Genomic DNA, 17538 nt, shown 5'->3' with positions numbered 1-17538 from the left:
CGATTAAAATAAGTTCAGAGTACTCATAACTATTGTTTGTATAAACTTAATTGAATTGAGGCAATCGGTTTCCTCAAATGAAATGAGTTAGCTTAACTTGTTGGGTTTTACAGTGTGGCTATAAACTATAGTTTGAAAGCATGAGGAAAAAAACTAGTTGAATTGAATTGGACCCACAATATGAAAATGCATGTTTTCTGCAGGATGTCCAAACAGAGATTCCCTATCACCTGCTGCACCTTAAGGTGGAACTGGAGAAGAGTCGTCTGATGACATCACTGCAGGAGTGTCAGGCTGAACTGGCCCGTGAGAACCGCAGTTTGCCCAGCATGGGCAGCGAGAGGTTAATCAAAGAGCACAGGGTGAGAGCCACCTGCATTAAACCCTCTGGGGTTTAAAAATACTGGTTTTGTCCATCTCAATAGGGAACGCTTATGTTGGTATTTTTATGTAGATGTTTTTTAAGGAAAAGGGTCCTCAGGCTCTTTGTGAGAAGCGGTTACAGCATATGGAGGAACTTATCATGAAGCTTCCAGAGAGCGAACAAGCCCGGCAAACTTTCGAGAACTCTAGGATGGCGTTTGCGGAGGTCAAAGAGGACATTGACGGCACACTTCAGAAACTAATGCAGCACCCTGATAAGTGGAAGGAGTTTAATACCAGGTGAACCTTTGGTCTTCTCTAATGAATACTATTTATTTGGTTTAAAAGTCAATTAATGTTCAGTAATGTTCGGATGAGAAACAAAATTTGTACTGAATTGAGCTGGATAATGACACTACTGTACTGTTATTGAACCAAATTGAATGAACATTAAAATGACTTGAGCTGACTAATGAAACCATTGCCTTCTGTAGAGCTGCTTATAGCTCGCTCAATCAATCAATCAATCAATCAATCAAAGTTTATTTATATAGCACTTTTTCTAAAAATCAATGCAGTTCAAAGTGCTTTACATACAAGAACAAGCAATTGACACTAGAATTTAAAATAAGAAATAAAAATAGACCCCCAAATAGATTCTAACAATAGCATAAAAAATATATATATGTGAAGGAAAATTTAAATAAGCAAATACTAAAAGCATGAGATTTGAGGTTTCTGTGTTACAGTATATTGAACTTTGCAACATTGATACAATTATTGAACTGAATCGAAAAAACATTGAACTAATATGAGCTGAATAACGACAATATTATCTTCTGTAGAGCTGCTTTACAGTTTCATATTTGATTGATTTTACAACATTAAGACTTTAAGGCTTTGCAACAGCCTGTATTGTATTGTATAAAGTGCTATTTAAATAAATGTAATAAATGTAATGTACGTGTTTAAATAAAACATGACTTTACTATTGTACTGTCTGTTTTTTTATCAAATCACTGCTGACCGATATACATTAATTTTAATTAGGGCTGTCAAACGATTAATCGCGATTAATCGCATCCAAAATAAAAGTTTGTTTTTACATAATATATGTGTGTGTACAGTCAGTGTATACTTATTTTCTATATATAAATACACACACATGCATGTATATATTTAAGAAATATTTGCATGTATATACTGTGTATATATATTTATATTATATATAATTTATATTATATATAAATATTTTATATAGAAATAACACATTTTTCTTAAATATATACATGCATGTGTGTGTATTTATATATAGAAAATAATTATACAGTACTCCGTACACACACATATATATTATGTAAACACAAACTTTTATTTTGGATGCAATTAATCGCGATTAATCGTTTGACAGCCCTAATTTGAATTGATACTATATTAATGCTAAAAATTATTTGTATCGTTAATTATTAATAATTACTTTTTTTGTGTTCGCAGGTTCTCTGAACTCTCTGCTTGGGTAACGTCAAAGGAAAGTCAACTCAGACTTCTGCGAAACAGGGCTGGAGACCCCAGCAAGTTTGGACAGGTCAAATCCACAATTGAGGTGAGAAATGAAGACGGAAAAGAAATGGAAGTGGAAAGAAAAGTGTGACAGCTGTGTGAAATGTTGACCAATTGTCCCTTCATGAACGGCAGAGTCTGAGAAACGATGCTGAACTGCAGGAGGGGAACGTGAGCTGGCTGAGGACGCGACTGGCCGCTCTGATAGAGGTTTGCACAGAGACTGACGCCCAGAGGCAGGCAGCCGCCCTTGGCAAACTCTCCACTGACTTTAAGGGTCTCCTCACCTCCCTTTCTGAGGTAATACATACTCATTTTAAGAACCATAGATCAAAATAATCTGCCATAGTAGAAAATATTAGCGTAAATCAGTCAGATTTAGTCAGTCACTAAATTCAGTGTTTTCTAAAGTGTTTTGCAGCACTTGTGCCTAGTTAGGCTTTTACCAAAAACCTAAGAAATACAACAACCAACAAACAATCTAAAATTTGAATCACAGAGAGCAATAAAAATAATAGATAAAAACAAGTTAATACATAAATATTTCGCCCTCTTAGAGTCAAACTGGATTATGTGCTACTGTACTTTTAAGAAAAAGAAAATCTAATTGAAAAAGAAAAGTCCTGTTTTCCAAGTTATGATGCATTTATTGATGCAAATATTTGAATAAAACAGTGTATTTGTGTGCTGTAATAGTCAGAGAAGGTCGTGCTGGCGGTGAGCGACTGTGTGCAGTTCAGAGAGGAGGTGAAAACTACACTGGATGAGTTGACGCAGGGTCAGCAGGATCTGCAGTCAGAGATCGGCAAGATTTTGAACTCTGAGTCTGTCAGAGAAGCTCAACAACTGCTGATGCTTTATCAGGTACCACTCTCACTGAATCAATCACAACCCTGAAATATTGAAGCGGAAAATCATATTTATAACTAACATTCATGTGCTTTCCTAATGTGCAGCAACAACTGAAGCGTCTCCGACTGAAGAGGAAGGAAATGCAAGAGCAGATAAACCGTGGAAAACTGCTCCAGATGGAGGAGAGCCTGGAGGAGAGCTTACAGGAAGATCTGCAGAAACTAGAGACCACCTTGAGCAAAATGAATCAAAGCACAGAGTCACAGGAAAAGAACCTGGAGGTGAGGATGTTCAAGTCAAATAAAAAAAAAAAATACAAATAAAACCTATATATTTTATATTATAATATTGCTAGCACTTTATTTTACAGTCCGGTTCCCCATATACATACTATGTGCTTATTATAGTAATTGTAATAACTAGATACTAACCCTGAACCTACCCCTTAACCTAACCTTAAACCATGTAGTTACCTTATATTACCAGTACTTCCTTAGGTAAGTACATTTAAGTGCACATACTGTAAATAAAGTGCAACCATAATATTGTAATTATATATAGAACATATAAAATATGTTTATTGTTACCCCAAACAGTGTTGGGGTAACACATTACAAGTAATGTGAGTTATGTAATCAGATTACTTGTTTCAAGTGACGAGTAAAGTAATGCAACAAAACATCTTTTACTTTTTCAAATAAGTAATGCAAGTTACCATTTTATGTTCTGTATATTTTATAGAATGTTGAATGAGGATGTTAAAGACAAATTAAATTTATTAATTTTACATGAACTATTTCCCAATGATTATTCAGTTTCATTTGAAAATCAGGTAACACTTTATAATAACTGCACACTATTAATCATTAGTTAACAGTTCATTCATCATTTATAAAGCATTAATAGACATTAATAAGCAGTTTATAAATACGGCTATAAATGCTTTAATCTTGATTTATAAGCATATCTATAATGTGTTTAATAATTGTATTTTCATAATTTATTAATGATCACTTTATAATTTTTAAATTAAGTACTGCATTATTTACAAACTGGTTATTTAGGTGTTGTCATTGATTCATAAGATCACTTAGAAAGTGTAAGTAAATGTAGTAAATCCAGGTAGTTATAAAGCATTTATTAATAATCAGTTCACTATGTGTGTGAGCTCATCTAAAGTGAGGACTAGTTATGCTTTGTAAAGCATTTACAAAGGAGATTTAAAGGCTCACTGATCTTCTAAACAGAAAAAGGAAAGAAACAACACAGTGATACAGAACATAAAATTTTTTAACAGCCTTTAAATCTCCTTTGTAAATGCTTTACAAATCATAAATAGTCCTCACTTTAGATGAGCTCACAAAAATAGTTAACTGACCACTACTAAATGCTTTATAACTACCTGAATTAACCCTGAATTACAGTACAAATACATGTTAATAAAGCATTTATTAACACACTAAGCAACTATTACTATATGTCTGAATAATAAGATGTATGAATGTACATTTAAATAGTTTATTAATCATTTACTTCCACTTTCCAATTGATCTTATGAACCACTGACAAAACCTAAATAACTGGTTTGTAAATAATGCAATACTTCATTTAGAAATGATAAATTGATCATTAATAAAGTATGAAAATACAATTATTAAACACATTATAGATATGCTTTTAAATCAAGAATACAGCATTTATAACTGTATTTATAAACTGCTTATTAATGTCTATTAATGCTTTATAAATGATGAATTAACTGTTTACTAATGCTTAACTAATGATTAATAGTGTGCAGTTATTATAAAGTGTTCCCGAAAATCATTCATTGTGCGTTCACAACGCCGCCGTCGAGAATACGGCAAAAATCGTATTCAGGTGGCAAACTCAGGTGTCAAAGTGGCCGAAAGTCATTCATTTTCAATGTGTGCCGGCGGCGAGCTCCGGCGAGGGCGGTGCGGCGCGTCTTGGACGACGAGAAGAGTTGAAGTCAGGTCAACTTTATGGTAATGAGCTATGACGCGGTTCGGGCGGCAACCAATCGGAATGTAGAAGTCCTCCGCTTGAGAGGATTCCAGAGAACGCAGTCAAGTTAACTTTGGTTCCGACCACATTAGTCCCCAAGCAAAATAGAGGAGAGGATGATCATGTGAATTTGATAAGAAGGCACGCAACACTGTTTATAGGCAACATTTTCGTGCTAGAACGCTTGTTTTTCAGCGGGAATGCAAATTAGATTTGCTCTTAACCATGAACACAAAAGAAACAATGTTTGAAACAATGTTGTTGAATGTCGCTCTTTGTTTTCAGGTGACCTTAGCTGCTTGGCAGGAGTTTGACAGTCAGCATGCAGCAGTGAGGGAGTTTGTGGGCAAGGTGCGATCAGTCACAGAGAGAGAGATGAACTTCAGCAGTCCAGACAGTCTCAGCACAGAGCTGGAGCAGACCAAGGTGAGAACAACACCTGATCTCCATGGGCTCAGTGTAATGAATCACCTTTAATTAAACATGAGCATCTTTAGTTTCAGCACAGAAGATCTGCTAGAGTTTTACACCAAAATCCTCATTAGAAAATGCTCTGTCAATAAATTTCTGAAAAAGTCTCACTATAGCCAGTGTGCACTCAACTGTAACCCAATTGTTTATTGTGATTATTTGGTGTATTCTATCTCCCAAACACAGCGTCACAGAAATATTCACTTCATCTGTTGCTGTTATTCCTGTAGGATCTCTTGAAACAGTGTGAAACGGAGGCCAGACAGATGAACACTCTTCTCAAGAGGGCCGCAGAGATCCAACTAGGCCCCAAAAATCAGTCTCTTCTCCAGGATCAAGCACGGGCTCTGAGTGAACAAGTGGACAAAGTTGAGACTGGACTCAAGCGAGAGTAATACCCTACTTTATTTTATATTTATTTCATTTCATTTCATTTCATATCAATGGATAATGAAACTATAATATCATGATTACTGTCTGATTTTTCAGTGTGAAGACTTTGGAGGGAATGAAAGATCAGTGGGATTCTTTCGGGAGTGAGTTTGAAGCTTTTTCCACTTGGATAACAGAGAGAGAAAGAGAAATGGATGTCTTGAAAAGCTCCAGCGCACCTTTGGACCAGCAGATCTGTACCATAAAGGTGTAATAATCAATATATCATTAAATAAATGAACAAAGTGTCTTTTAAAATGCTTAAAATGACTGAATGCCTTCTGTGAACTTAATTTTATAAATATTAATTTGAATTCATTATATTCTATATATTTTTTTGCATATTTATGGTGGGCAGACGATCAGAGAAGGTCTGCAGGAGAGGTCAGAGGTCCTGTCCAATCTGGAGGAGAAGTCTCAAACGCTGGTCCAGTTTATGTCCTCTGGTGAGTCTGCACGAATCAAAGCCCGTCTGACACAGATTGGCAGATACTGGGAGGAGCTTAAGGAGAGTGTAGAACACCTGGATGGACAGTTGGAAGAGAGCTCCTCCCACCAGACGAAGTTTAATGCCAATCTTCAGCAGGTATGTTTGAACATGCTATTTAGTTCAGTCATACTAAACTCTTATGTTGTCTAATGACATTGCATCCTTTTAAAAGGTACAATCAGAGGTTGAAGAAATCCAGAAGAAACTTGACAGCCCTGTCACCTCTTGTGTGTCTTCATCTGAGACCTACAAAACTCTACAGAGTCACTTGGTATGATACCTGCATGTCATTGTGAACATTTCTGATTAAGGGTGTGTTCACACTTTAGTTTGGTTCTCTTGGTTCTTTTGGTCTGGACCAAAAAAAGAAAATCATACATATAGTTCAGTTCACACCGTCACTTTTAACACCGAAACTACAGATACAAAACAGTATTGTAGTATGTGTACGCACATCGTTGTATGTGCGTACATATCCTGTTTTTTTACCAGCTGCGAACTCACAAATAGCTTATTAAATGTGTAAAGGAGTTTACTAAAAAAGCACCTGGAATTATTCCGTTGTCCACAAACGAAGCTCTTCTGCAAGAAGGCGGCGGTTTTGATGCCTGTACTGATCTGTGATCTCCTATGATGAGAAAAACCAGGTATGCTTTAGCATTCAGTCCTTTTTAGGATTGCATCTTGTGACATAACGTCCTGTTTTTGGTTCGTTTAGATGTCTTTGGTCCATGTTGAGTTCATATTTCAGTTGAACCGCACCCGAGTTTATTTGAAAGGTGGGTCTCGGTCCACTTGTTGGGTGCACGCCAGGGTTCGGATGGCACTTATTCAAATGAACTGCACTAACAGAGCAATCGCAGAGATCGTTTTACTCAAACCAACCCTGTCAAGTGTGAACACACCCTTATTTGCACCAATTTAGTCTGAATAAGTGATTTGTTTGGTTTTCAGGATATGTTCCAGTCTCTGGAAAAGCTGAAGGCCACCCTGCTGTCTCTGTGTGCTGGCGCCCGCAGGCTCAGCGAGAGGGAGAAGACCGAGAAAGCCGTGGCAGCCCTACAGCAAAGTTATGAGCAGTGTTTAAAACAGGCCAAGGAGAAACAGAACCAAATGGAGAGCCTTCTGTCACATTGGCAAAAGTATGATTATTTTCACTGTTGGTATCTAATGTATTTACATCTTAAATCCTAAAAAATCCCTTTGTATGAGGAGATATTCCTTTAATAAGAGTTATTTATTGAAATCGTTTGCTCATTTTGATTATTTCAGATATGAAAAGGATTGGTCTGCCCTGCAGTCATGCCTGGAGAGATGTGAATCCGTATCCAGCTCTGACACTCAGTTCCTCACGGTTGACAAACAAAAGCTCAATGGAGAACTGCTGGAATTGAAAGTAATAAACTAGAGAAACAGCATTCGCAATGCATTTTACTTAAATTGTGTGACATATTTCTATGTGCAACAGAATATTTAGCAAGAAATAATAAAAGGCGGGGCTTAATTTTATCCATAGGGTTTTAATTGAATTGTGAAATGTAGGCTTATTAATGGTTAATGTTATTTTTTTGCCTTATTAAAAACAAGTGTTTTTTAAAAGAAAATGTCATATGCTGATGAAGACTAGGGACATTGAAGAGTTGATGTTCAACTTTCTTTGGTGTGTAATGTTGCTGTTTGAGCATGAAAAAGTTACAAAGGACAAAGTTACTCCAAAGGGAGTTATTCTCTATATCAGTGCGCACTGTTTCTGAGTTTTCAGGGAACAAACACGCCTCAATATTCCTAATTTAAATAATTCCCGCCCAAGGCATACGCAAAATAACATGGCGAGGCCTGGTTGAGTTGCGTTAGTAGTGTGTTGAAACTCATGGTTATGGTAAGGCGCGTGACATTTCCCAAACACGCTCGAAACGGCTGACCATTCGCAACACACTGGTCCAGCCAACCAATTGCGCCATTGCGCTTTTCGTAAGGAGGGGCTTCATAGAGATGGGAACTGCAATAATGTAAAATATGGGGCAAATAATGTGTTTTTTTAACATTTAAGCATGAAGACCTATTCTAGTAAACCCCAAAAACAAAATCTAAACTTTGTAAAAGGGCATAATATGGCTTTTTATTTAGTTTCTTAAATTTCTTAAATATTGTTCTTTTAAAGCACCTACAGAGTGAACTTCAGTCTCTGGAGTCAGTTTACAACAGGCTGGAGGCCCAAACACCAACCCTTTACACCACTGCATCAGATGAACGTGTGAAAACACTCAAAGAAGACCATGAACAGCTCGAGAAAAGATGGACATGTCAGACCACAGCTATACCTAACAGGTCAGTCATAAGTACTGTAAAAGTATTTGCAGGCTAAATTCTACACTTTGATTGTGTTTTACAGTATATTTTCCATGTTCTTTTATAATGGTTTCTTGAAATTATGAATGTTAGAGTATGCCTAACATAGTACATCAAACTGTTACAGAATCCAAGTTCTTCAGGAGCACCGTTCTCAGGTGGAGCAGTTTGATCAGGCCCTACAGAAGTTCTTCAAATGGGGAGAGTCTTTCCTCTCATCTTTAAATTCATCCTCTCACATTGATGTCACTGATCTTCAACCTTCCACCAGTGATATCAAGGTACGTTCCATTATGAGAGCCTCCGTTCAATCAAGAACAATATCAGACATCTTTTATCTTAATTTATTTTAAATAAATCTTGTTCTTTTAAACTTTCTATACATCAAAAAATCCTGAACATTAAGCACCACAACTGTTTTCAACATTGATATGAATAAGAAGAGTTTCCAGATCAGCATATTAGTAGGATTTTTTTAAGGATTATGTGGCACTGAAGACTGGAGTAATGATGTTGGAAATTTGAATCATAGGAAAAATTAAATTTTAAAATATATAAAATTAAATAATAGTTATTTTAAATTCTAATAATATTTCACAATATTACTCTCTTTAAATGTAGCCTTGGTGAGCATAAGAGCATAAAAATCTTACTGACCACAAACTTTTGAACAGTTGAATGTAAATCTTATGTAAATATTACGGATGTCAATCGAATAACATTTTTAATCCAATTAATTACGCAATTTAAAAAAGAATTGCAAATATGAATATTTGATGTGAAAATTCACAGACATTATTGTGACATATAAAGGTGTTGATTATAGGCAATAACAAAAAAGTTTATTGTTTTTAAAAACAATTGTTTAATGTAGTAAATGTAGTAAATATAAAATGAGGACAAAGAATATGTTATTTATCGGCAGTAAGAGAGATTGCAGATTTTAAAAGTAATGTTTCATCATTTTTCCCACCAGGAGAGGAGAGATGACCTGCAGACGCAAAGCAGTATAAGACAGAGTCTTCAACAGCAAACAAAGGTCTTGTGTGATGTTTGTGAGCCTGCTGAGGTTCAGCAGCTTCAGGGAAAGTGGGAAAGCTCCTTGCAGCCGTACTTGGAGGCCCATCAGCTGGTTGATCTACGAGGTGAGAGTCTGGAGAAACTCGAGGCCTTCCTGCACACCCACAGTGTGGCGGCCAGCGTCCTTCAGGGCCTCAGACAGACTGTGGAGAGCGCTGGGAGTTGGGATAAAAGCCGCGTAGATGAGCTGCAGAGAGACCTGGAAGCCATCGTTCCCGATATCGGCCGCCTTGAGACGCTTGCCGTGAACCTGGACGGCAGCCTCTGTAAGGCTCATCTCCACCTGATCAATGGGAAGGAGACGCGCTCCTCGTGCCGCTCATTGGCCGACTCCTTGAGTGTTGAGCTTGATGCCGTGAGGAACCTACTGGGCTCGAAGCAAAGCGAAGCTGAGGCTCTCGGTGCTCTTTGGAGCTCATTCAGACAGCGTAAAGAGCAACTGCTCAAAACGGTGGAGGACATCGAAGAGAAGGCAGATCAACAGGGTCTGAAAGAGCCCAATGTACATACTCTACAGCAGAGGTATGGACTGCCCTTTTCAAAAGGGTTGTTTGTACATGTCTGTGGCTGTGTTTATTGAACTGCATCTTCTTTGTGATGTGTGTAGGCTTCGGTTCTTCAATCAGCTGGAAGACGAGCTCCAGTCCCACCAGCAAGAGGAGCAGTGGCTCAGGGATAAAGGTCAACAGCTGGCTCAGAGAGATGCAGAGTTGGGTGGTGAAGTACTGAGGGAGATCAGCCTACTTCAGACCACCTGGGAAGACACCAAGAAACTCATCACTGAAAGGTGGGCCACCAGGAACGACCTATTGTACTTTTTTTGTTATATTTTATTGGTATTTGCCACTCAATCAATCAGTCAATCATGCCCTAACAATATTATGGACCTGGACAGAAAACAAACAGTTGCATTTAATGTTTAAAGAATTAAACACTAGTCTTTAATGGGCACATGGTGACTGAGTTCTTAGTTTTGCAAAGGTGCACATTTTCAGTATCTAGCTGACTTTGCTGCGTGATTTTGTTCCAGGCAAGAGCAGAGCAGCGCTTTGGTAGACCTCATGAAAGACTACCATAGTCTGAAGTCTTCAATAAACACGATATTGGAGAGCGCTGATGCCATAGCCGACATTAAAGCCGTCCTAAAAGACCAAGAGGACACACGGAGATCCTTGTTAAAGGTAAAACCTGCCAGTCTGCAGGCAGAATGCAAAATAGCAGCTAAAAAGAGTTACTAGCTTTTACTATCCAAGATAAACTTTAATGTTGGGCTTTGATTATCTTCCTCTCTGTAGCATGAAGCTGTAAAAGCAGAGATGGCCAGTAACCAGGATGTGCTAGAGCGATTCTCCAGTAAAGGAAAGAAGCTTTTAAGTGAATTAAACAAGATCCCTGAATGCGACGCCCAGATTGTGAAGACAGAAATAGATGCCACAGTGGATCAGTGGCTAGATGTGAGTTTGTCCAATGGCCAATTATTAAATCTTCATTAAAAAAAAAATCTCATATAACAGAATCTAAGTGCCATTATTCTTCACATCGACACACAGGTTTCAGAGAAAATCGAGGACAATCTCGAAAGTCTCAAGAGGAGCTCTGCTTTGTGGGTGGAAATCTACGATATCAGTGGAGAAATTGAAAGCTGGTCCAACAGCTCGGTTATGGATCTTACAGATGGACTCAATAACTTCAACGATAGCCAGAAAACCGCAAACAAACTCTCGGAAGTCAAGGCACGTTCCAAACGGTGTCATTAAACACTGTTATAAAACCAGAGCACCAGTTGTGTAATATGTTATTCATTTTTCTGTGTAGGTGGATGCTGGCCTAAAAGAAAAGAAGATTGATGCTTTGCAAGAAAAAATTTCAGAGCTGAAACAGCTTTGTGGTGGCCACGACGTTCCTGCTAAACTGCAGGTAAGGGCAAGCTGTATTTCTCACACTACACAACAAGGTTTCTTGCCATATGTCGTCGTCTTGTCATAGCAGCACTCATATACACAACGCTAATGAGGTGCACAAACTACAAGACATTTGCTCAAGAGGCGGTCTCGACCAACAGTGAAAAAAAAAGTGTTCTCATATAAATTCATAAAGTAATTACGAGATTTTTACGTTTATACCATCTGCACTGTGTTTGGCTGGATTAGTTCCACCTTATCGTTGCATTGCACACACTACAAGATCAAAAAGAAGCAAAATCCAGCCAAAAGTCATGTAGTGTGAGCTTGCCTTAAAGGGATACTTCACCTCTGGGAAGATGAATGTGTATTTAAAATAGGTCATTTAAGTAGAAGAAATGTGAAGAAATTTTTGAATTTGGAGCTTTCTAGACTGAAAAAAGCCAGAAAATGTATTTTTGGCTTATGTGGATGAAAGACAACAACTCCCAGAATGCACTTGCTTCGCTGCCTTAGGAGGCCACGCCTACCGGTAAGAGTGCGCAGTTGAAAACAACAAGGCTTAGCCTACGTGATGAGTTTGCCAGGGATCTCTAGAGATCGCCCAAAATGTCCGGGATTCGGCTTTTGCGTTCTACAGTTGCCATTCATTATGTTTACTGTGGCGAGCAGGACGAGGCTGACGGCCGCGGGAGAACGGCGCGAGACCGGTGGCGTCATTACTGAGACGCGCCGGGTCTCGCATCTCTCACGGAGGAGCGGGAATTTTCTTAGCAATGGTAAAACGCACATCAACCGATCACTTGTTTAGCGTTCATGTAAACACTACAGTCAGATTCACCAATCGGAATGAATTCAGTTAGATTGAAACAAAAGGTGAGCTGCATGTAAACAATGAATGGCGACTGCAGAAAGCAAAAGCTGAATCCCGGACATTTTGGACGATCTCGACGGCCGGACACGTCCGGGAAAAGGAGGATGGTTTTCCCTACTTACTCAGCTTTCTCCTACTATTCAGCTTTCTCCACAGAACAAGAGCCTGCAAGCTTAGCTTCCAAAGAAAGACGGCTGACACTGTGTACATTCTGTGAGTGAGATCCCTCCCTCTATGGGCGGGCTGAAAAACATGCGGAACAACGCCATCTACTGGCTGTAGTCTTTAGCCTCTGGCCAGAAAATCCTCCGATGACGCAAAATGACGATTTTTGCGTCATCGGAGGATTTTTTCCAGACAAAAAATAAATAAATCTCTCCTCTCAGGGGGATATGAGGGTGGAAAGTACGGTAATTCGAAAATACTACAGGTTTTCTACTAATACAAAGCTTAATGCTAAATCCTGAAGTATCCCTTTAAGTTTGATCTCCATTTGATCTTTGTTTGGTTCTCCATTGGATTCATTACCTGTACACCATCTTCAAACCTTTGATATATCTTCCAGGTCATGGAGACGGACCTCAGAAGGAAAATTAGTAGCATCGAAGAGTTATGTGATCAAGCCAAGAGCAACCTCCAAGATTTCTGCTCTCAGAAGAAGCAGCTGGAAGATTTCCTCACCCAGATGTCTGAGTGGTTGACGAACCTTGAGAGATCTTTGGTGGATTCACCCTGTGGAACTGCTCCTGAAGAGATCTGCAGAGTAAAGGTACAAAAAGTGGGATTTATTTTATTTTAAATGATACATATCACGATTAGCATCAATCTTCAATCACTTCATATAGAAGTTTTAATAGCTCTAGGCAGGGCTTGAAAATAAGGACTGGCCAATGACCAAAGGCAAGCGTGAAAGACGCTCGGGGCAGTATTGTCTGCAAAAACACAAACATTTTTTTTGTGATTATCCTTGAAAGCACAGTCGTCAATGAGTTACAGAGTATAAAATGAACGTAAACAGTCGAATAGATTTGTGCGTCAGGTCTTAAAGTGACAGCAGCCTAATAAACCTGCTGCTGTCTGTGTCAATAATGTTAATGAAACAACAAAAGTAACATCACTCACTGCTCCCAACGATCACCAAAATAGTACAATCGAGTAAAAACGATTATTTTGCCATGTTCTGTTTTGAAAGAACGCTCTAATTTTGTCTTGTGTCCTGAATGACACTCACGTGGTTTGTGAAATTGCGTCTTGGAGAAAGTTTTAAAATGATTGATTTGATTTTATAATCTGTGTGGATTAATTTAGGCTAGGCCTACTCATACAATCTACATGCTAAAGTGAATCAATGTTTGTGGGGGAATTTCCCGCATTATAAGTGGTAGACCTGCGGGAATTATTAAAATACTCATTGAAGTCTGTTATATATATATATATATATTTTTTTTAATAGTTCAGAAAGTACAATCAATGTTCAAATTTCGATTTTTTTAAGAATTGTTGAAAGGTGTCTTTGGTAACACTTTACAATAAGGTTAATTAATTAGCATTAGTTGACTACCTTAGTTAACATTAACTAATAATGAACAATACTTCTACAGCATTTATTAATCTTAGTTAATATTAATTTCACCATTTACTAATACGTTATTAAAATGAACGGTTGTATTTGTTACCATTAGTTAATGCACTGTGAACTAACATGAACAAACAATGAACAGCTGTATTTTTATTAACTAACATTAAAAAACATGAATAAATACTGTAACAAATGTATTTCTCATTGTTAGTTCATGTTAGTTAATACATTAACTAATGTTAACTAATTAACATTATTGTAAAGTGTTACCGTGTCTTTTTAATAAATGCAACACGTTCCCAAAGTCATGTGAAATAATCGTGTTACATAATCGTGATTTCAATACTGACCAAAATAATTGTGATTATGATTTTTCCCATAATCGAGCAGCCCTACTCTTGACTAAAAAACTTCTGTTGCTTCATTTCATTACAGTGAAGAAGCTGTTATTTGTTATTTTGTTATTTGTTTGAAATGTTATTTTACATTTGATTATTTTTTTCAATTTCTGTAGTAATTCTTACATGAATATACTGTTAATCTTAAAGCACTGTTTATTTAATTTGTAACTTTCCAATTGTATATTTGTGCTATTACTTGTCATTTAAATTTGAATTTTGGTGTCATGACCACTTAATTTATTAAAATACAAGGTTACATAAAAACCAACTAAAACAATATATTATAAAAATAATATCATATTTTTTTGTGATGGTGATGGGGCCAGTGAAAATTTTGGGAGGGCTAGTGGAAATCTGAAACACACTAGAAAAATCCTTTCCATTGAGCTCTGCCTAGGGATCAGAGAGAGAATGGAAAATGGTCAGATAATACTAAATTATGACTGTTTTGCTACAAGAAATCTTGACTAGCATTATAAATGAGAGAACTTCACTTCAAGAGAAAAAAATAAAAGGTTTTCTATGCATACAATTCATAGGAAATCCAGAAGGAGCTTCAAAACCAGCAGACTAGCATTGACTCAGCCCGAGAAAGTTTGAACACACTTTGCAGAAAATACCCCTCAGAGGAACTAGCTGGTTTAGGTTCCTCTCTGACTGACCTCATCAAGAAATATGATACGGTCAATCAGCTCTGTGTTAAGAAGCTTGGGTCCATGCAACACGGCCTCCAGCAGAACTTCAATGGTGAGAATCAGTCTTCCTGAATTAAAAATGATCTTTCCTTTGATTCAAGGACAGACATTGCAGTGAGATTACTTACTGTTCTTCTTTTCTCAGATCTTGTGAAGGAGTTTCATACATGGCTCTCTGGACAGAAGGACATTGTGAGAGAATGTGCCGACCATTCTGGTGACATGAGCGTGGTGGAACGCAAACTGCAGAAATTGAAGGTACACCTCATCCTACATGTAACTGAGCAGTTTGAAAAATGTCAAGTAATCTTTCTGACCTGATTGAGAAGAAAAATGCTATGTAAAATGGCAAAATCGCAGACAATAAAATAGCCATATTTGGTGATAAATATACAGCTATTTTGAGTGCGATTTGGACCAGTGTGGGTGGCCTTAAAAATAGATACCAAGCAACTGTTAAAATGTTTTAAAACAACACTATTGATGATTGTGACTGGGAGAGTTATCTGGAAAATATGTCATTTGTTATGTGAGCTGTAGTGACCTATTATGAAGTACTGTTTTTAAATGATCTTTCTAATGATTCTTAGAAGGATTTTTATGAATAGTTGTGCTTTCCCTGTGCAAAACTTGCCCTCATGATTCTATATAAAGTGTTGTAGGTGGTTGTTGGGCATTGCTATGCAGTTGATAGTTGTTAGGATGTTCTCTACGGTTTCTAGGTGGTTTTTAATGAAAGAATCCTCTAATATTTATCAAGACTGTTTATTTGATCAAAAATACACAAAATGTCAAATATTATTACAATTTGAAATTCCATTTTATGAAATATATTCACATAGAAAACAGTTATCTATTTCTGTGATGGCAAAGCTGAATCATTACTCCAGGCTTTAGTGTCTCATCATCTTTCAGAAATCATTCAATTATGTTGATTTGCTGCTCAAACCGTGATTCAGGATTCTTTAAAGGGTTAGTTCACCCAAAAATAAAATTGACCTCATGAATTACTCACCCTCAAGCCATCCTAGGTGTAAATGACTTTCTTCTTTCAGATGAATACAATCGGAGAATTCTCTCCGGAAAATATCCTGGCTCTTACAAGCTTTATAATGCTAGTGAATGGTAAATGAGATTTTGAAGCCCATAAAAGCGCATCCATCCATGATAAAAGTAATCCACACAGCTCCAGGGGGTTAATAAAGGCCTCCTTAAGTGAAGAGATGCATTTGTGTAAGAAAAATATCCATATTTAAAACTTTATCAACCAAAATAACTAGCTTCCGACAGTCGGCATGTGCAAGTCGACTTACGCCAAAAGAGTAACCCTTGATGTGATGTATGACGTTGAATGTAGGAGTAGTGTAAGCTAAGACGCCTCTCGCGGTTTAAACAAACAGGGCTGTGCAATAAACTCAAGCTTCTCTGAGATTTCTCTCTAAAAATTCTCATTTTAAACTATCCTCTGCGCTTCCGCAATACGTTGTGCGTCAGGTCAAGGGTTAATCTTTCGCTGTAAATCGTTGCTTATGGCCGTCTGTCGGAAGCTAGTTATTTTAAGTTTTTAAATATGGATATTTTTCTTACACAAACGCATTGCTTTGCTTCCGAAGGCCTTTATTAACCCCTTGGATCCATGTGGATTACTTTTATCATGGATGGATGCACTTTTTTGGGCTTCAAAATCTCATTTACCATTCACTACCATTATAAAGCTTTGTAAGTTTTTTAAATAACTCTGATTGTGTTCCTTCTTCAATGTAAGTCTTTGTGGAACAAACGAAGTAGGATGGCTTGTGTATGTTTAACATTTAGCACTCATTGTGTCGTCTCTTCTCTGTCTCACAGGGAGCTCTGGAGCGGGTGGAGGATGGAGATGGCCGTCTAACACTGGTGTGTACAGAGGGCGAGAAGCTTCTTCTACACCTCCCCAAAGCCAGCGCTGGCCAGGTCCAGCAGAACCTCTCCTCTATCCAGCAGGACTGGGACAGCTACGTGGAGCAGTGTAAACAGAACCAGCAGAACCTGGAAGACAGCGCCAGTCTGCTCAGCGGGTGAGAACTGAACAGCGGCTTCACAGTTCACACTGCTGCATGCTGGGTTCAATATTACAGCGGCAGATTGTTTGAAATAATTCCTGCGGATAAACGGCTTTGCTGTGGAAGCGAGGACATACTCTCGGCTCTCAAGTTGGCCGGGGGTTATTTGGCCGCTCTAAATTGAAATCTGTGCTGTGTCTTTCTAGCTTTGAGAGCTGTCTGCAGAGGTTGACACGCTGGCTGGAGCGTATGGATGTGAGGATGAGCACAGAGCTGCCCGAGGGGAGACACAGCGATCAGGAGAAAGTGACGCTGGAGCGCGTGGAAGAATTCCAACATGAAGTGCTTAAAGAGAGGTTAGAATATGTTAAACTGACAAATATCAAACTGAACTGGTAAATAAACAACCCTTTTTTTGCACCAGCAA

The 17538-nt window shown here is 37.9% G+C and overlaps 1 protein-coding gene across 19 annotated transcripts in view; it reads left to right on the top strand.

Moving 5' to 3' along the window:
- The window catches only part of syne1b (spectrin repeat containing, nuclear envelope 1b), a 138574-nt gene that overhangs the window by 40094 nt on the left and 80942 nt on the right, over positions 1–17538 (top strand). For all 19 annotated transcript variants that reach the window (XM_079853920.1, XM_079853917.1, XM_079853915.1 and 16 more), the window contains 26 exons: positions 204–362; positions 455–663; positions 1858–1966; positions 2059–2223; positions 2620–2787; positions 2880–3056; positions 5086–5226; positions 5502–5662; positions 5761–5911; positions 6062–6289; positions 6366–6464; positions 7148–7335; positions 7466–7589; positions 8355–8521; positions 8670–8823; positions 9519–10144; positions 10230–10409; positions 10653–10803; positions 10918–11076; positions 11173–11355; positions 11438–11539; positions 12963–13166; positions 14917–15124; positions 15218–15330; positions 16921–17126; positions 17318–17467. In XM_079853920.1, the coding sequence (XP_079710046.1) occupies positions 204–362; positions 455–663; positions 1858–1966; positions 2059–2223; positions 2620–2787; positions 2880–3056; positions 5086–5226; positions 5502–5662; positions 5761–5911; positions 6062–6289; positions 6366–6464; positions 7148–7335; positions 7466–7589; positions 8355–8521; positions 8670–8823; positions 9519–10144; positions 10230–10409; positions 10653–10803; positions 10918–11076; positions 11173–11355; positions 11438–11539; positions 12963–13166; positions 14917–15124; positions 15218–15330; positions 16921–17126; positions 17318–17467 (4682 nt within the window). The remainder of the gene's footprint in view (positions 1–203; positions 363–454; positions 664–1857; positions 1967–2058; positions 2224–2619; positions 2788–2879; positions 3057–5085; positions 5227–5501; positions 5663–5760; positions 5912–6061; positions 6290–6365; positions 6465–7147; positions 7336–7465; positions 7590–8354; positions 8522–8669; positions 8824–9518; positions 10145–10229; positions 10410–10652; positions 10804–10917; positions 11077–11172; positions 11356–11437; positions 11540–12962; positions 13167–14916; positions 15125–15217; positions 15331–16920; positions 17127–17317; positions 17468–17538) is intronic.

The sequence above is a fragment of the Squalius cephalus genome (assembly GCF_949319135.1).
Source record: "Squalius cephalus genome assembly, chromosome: 20".
NCBI lineage: Eukaryota > Metazoa > Chordata > Actinopteri > Cypriniformes > Leuciscidae > Squalius > Squalius cephalus.
Note: the sequence above shows the minus strand (reverse complement) of the source record. Positions and strands in the feature narration are given on the sequence as shown.